The sequence below is a fragment of the Silene latifolia genome, chromosome 3 (genome assembly GCF_048544455.1).
Source record: "Silene latifolia isolate original U9 population chromosome 3, ASM4854445v1, whole genome shotgun sequence".
NCBI lineage: Eukaryota > Viridiplantae > Streptophyta > Magnoliopsida > Caryophyllales > Caryophyllaceae > Silene > Silene latifolia.
The window spans coordinates 152,565,209-152,568,491 of NC_133528.1; the positions used below are offsets into that span (position 1 = coordinate 152,565,209).

The window sequence follows — 3,283 nt, forward strand, 5'->3', positions numbered from 1 at the left end:
CGTGTGGTATGTGACTCGGTCTATTGTATAGTTGAAATATTATACTGTCTCTGTGCGTGAGTCCATTTCCTATCAACGGACAAGATTGAATTCTATCAACATCGAACGGTTCACGATTTATGCATAGAAAAAAAAGGCTCAATAGAGTATGGAGAGGATAATATTATTAAATGGGTTTGTGAGAGAAATTGGAGAGAAATTAAATGAAGAAGAACATAATTGATCCTTTTTAACCTTTGGCATAATTGATACCGACAAGAAGTACGGTCGTACTAGGTACAATTTAATCCCGATGGGATGGGATCAATAATTCAATACAAACAAGAAGAAAAGTCTGTAAAGTTGTAATGCATGTTTTAACAATGTAAAGGAATAGTAAATATTGCTCCTATATAATTGGTCCCTTCTTTCTTATACAAGTAAATGTGAAAGATTTACATTACTTTCCCAAAACACAACTAAAAGTCTAAAACTAACATAACTATCCTAGCATATACAACATGCAGGTCGTTATAAGCGTAGGATAACGGAGAAATACTAAAGAAATGGAAGTCGAAAATGTTTTTCATATGAACAAAGGCGTCGACCACACCAGCTACGCAAAGAACTCTCTAATGCAGGTCTACCTCCATCTCCTCCCTCGCCTTACTATATTTCTCCGACTCTTTAAATTACTCCTTCTATTCCGGTCATTAGTTTATCTTTACTATCATTTATGGTTATGGTTAATGGATGATAAGTAGATAATAGTGTTCCATTAGATATTTGGATGATCAAATTAATTACTCATAAAAAAAAACTTTTTCAATATAGAAAGGTAAATATATGAATGCGACACCTTAAAAATGCAAGTTTCTCCAAGTACCTACACTCTTAGCTAGCCATAAAAATGGTCAGAACGGAGGGAGTACTTTATTATAGATTGCACTTGACATCTCAAACTTTTGCATTATAACAGAGAACAGTAACATCAAAGGCAGGGCCGATAATTGAAGAAAGCGCAAAAAAAGTCTATAATACCTTAAGGCCAGAGTGCCTTATGATGGCTGAAATGGGTTGTTCTTCAGGACCAAATGCTTTGCAAGTAGTCTCGAGAATCATTGACGTAATTGAAGAGACTAGCCGGAGTATTAACCGTCAATGCCCTCAATTCGGTGTATTCTTAAATGATCTACTCGGAAACGATTTCAATACCATGTTTAACTTACTCCCGAATTTCAACAAGGACTTACAAGAAGCTAAAGGAAGCAGTTGCGGACCTTGTTTTGTGTTGGGAATCCCTAAATCATTTTATGGACGAGTTTTCCCTGACAAATTTCTTCATTTTGTTCACTCATCGTACAGTGTTCATTGGCTTTCTCAGGTAAACAAAAGCCCTTTTGAAGTCACCAAAATGAAAACCTCGTCAACAATGTAAAACGACATTTAAAAAGAAAATTTTGTGTTTTTCTAAATCGACATATATTATGAAATAGAGAGAATATAGAGGGAGTGAAATTAAAACCTCGGACCTAATGTTCAGAATACCAGAGAGTCTTAATTATTAAGCCGATCTAGTCGGTGAAGTTTTGTTAATTGAAATGGCAGGTACCAAGAGGATTGGTAAGCGAAAATGGAGAAGCCTTAAACAAGGGAAACATATACATAGCAAAAACAAGCCCTCCAGAAGTATACAATGCATATTGTGCACAATTTGAGAGTGATTTCATGTTGTTTTTAAGGTCACGTTCAACGGAAATGGTCTATGGTGGTGGCATGGTCGTCGTACTCAATGGTAGCATCAATAGTGATGACCGTGACTCGATACTTGAGTTGCTTGGCTCTACCCTTCAGGAGATGGTTTTAGAGGTAATTAATAAATGTTAAAGATATTACGGTATATTATTAATTAAAATTATGAAATTATACAATATACCATAATATCTCTAGAAAAAAAAATCACATTTGTTATTGCTAACCGCCTGAGCAGAAATTTTAACGCTTGAGTTATCGGAAGGGTGTAATTGAGCAGGAAAAATTGGACAAGTTCAACATGCCCTTTTTTACTCCAACAGTCGAGGAGGTAAGAAAATTAGTCGAAGTTGAAGGATCATTTGCGCTCAACAAACTCGAAACATTTACAGTTGATTGGAGCGTAGATACGTCTCAAAACCTTGAAACTCGAGCCAAGTTTGTAGCTAAGACCGTAAGAGCAATTGTAGAACCTTTTCTTACAACTGCATTTAACCATGCTATTATGGATGATTTGTTTCTATTGTTTGAAACACGTGTTAAGGAACGAATTGCTAGAAAAACAGGTGAATTCTTTACCATTGTGTTATCGGTGACCAAGAAAGAATGACACTTCTTTCCTTCTCTTTAACAATTAAAATGTACGGAGTATGTAATATAATTTCTATTGTTATTTGTGAAAAAGATTATCATTGATAATCTATGTTTAAATACACAATATTAGAGTTTTACGACACTGTTCATTACGATATACAATATGTATAATGATGTTGTACTGTTATATAAAGATCATATTCTGTATCAACAAAATTTATCAAAGAAAACAAGTATGAATGTAATTGAAATCAACTAGTACAAACGAGTCGATGTATGAATCGGTCTTTTGTACTAAAAGCCCAAGCAAGCTACAAGCAATGTCAGGCCCAACAGCCCAATAATCAGTCTAAGCTCATTATGATTTATGAGGTGTACTATGTACCTTTGTGCGGAGTAGTTTGTGCTCCGTTCCGGTTATTTGTTTATTTTTAATTTTGGCACAAAGATTAAGAAAAGAGAATAGGTTAATTATTGGATGATAAGTTGACTAAATTGAGTGCGCATCATCAAATTCTCCATCAAAGGTATTCCCAAAATAGAAAGGTAAACAATTGACTGAAACACCCTAAAATGCAATAAGTAAGCAAATGACCGGTATAGAGTGATTCTCTACAATTGACCTGGATTTTATGAATTTATCGTGTCAGTATTATTTACGCCATCCCATCCTGATGAATAGTGTTATTTATTACACTTTTTGTCTCGTTTATTTATTGACTTTTTTTTGTAAAGGGTATTTCAATCAAAAAGGAAAACAAATTATTAATCCGACAAAAAAAAGTACCATTTAGAATAAGAGTAGAAATTCGGGGTAAGAAATACATCCATAATAACAATAACAATAACAATCGGGTGAAAGAAGACTTGTTTAACAAATTGTTACACTTCGCTTTATCAATCGATCTTTTTTATCATCAAATTATTATTATAGTTTCTCCATCTCATTTACATCGGC

At 34.1% G+C, this 3,283-nt stretch overlaps 1 protein-coding gene across 3 annotated transcripts; it reads left to right on the forward strand.

Moving 5' to 3' along the window:
• The first annotated feature begins 392 nt into the window (after positions 1 to 392).
• Positions 393 to 2,465, forward strand: LOC141648543 (putative jasmonic acid carboxyl methyltransferase 2). Of its 3 annotated transcripts, none has more exons than XM_074457269.1 (4): positions 393 to 620; positions 959 to 1,363; positions 1,588 to 1,848; positions 1,970 to 2,465. In XM_074457269.1, the coding sequence occupies exons 1-4, from the start codon at positions 546 to 548 to the stop codon at positions 1,976 to 1,978; spliced, it is 750 nt and encodes a 249-aa protein (XP_074313370.1). In that variant the 5' UTR covers positions 393 to 545; the 3' UTR covers positions 1,979 to 2,465. The 3 variants fall into 3 exon arrangements, with proteins under 3 accessions (XP_074313370.1, XP_074313369.1, XP_074313368.1); XM_074457268.1 differs by having other exon boundaries at positions 394 to 620; positions 2,012 to 2,465; XM_074457267.1 differs by having other exon boundaries at positions 396 to 620; positions 1,997 to 2,465.
• The last annotated feature ends 818 nt before the right edge of the window (positions 2,466 to 3,283 follow it).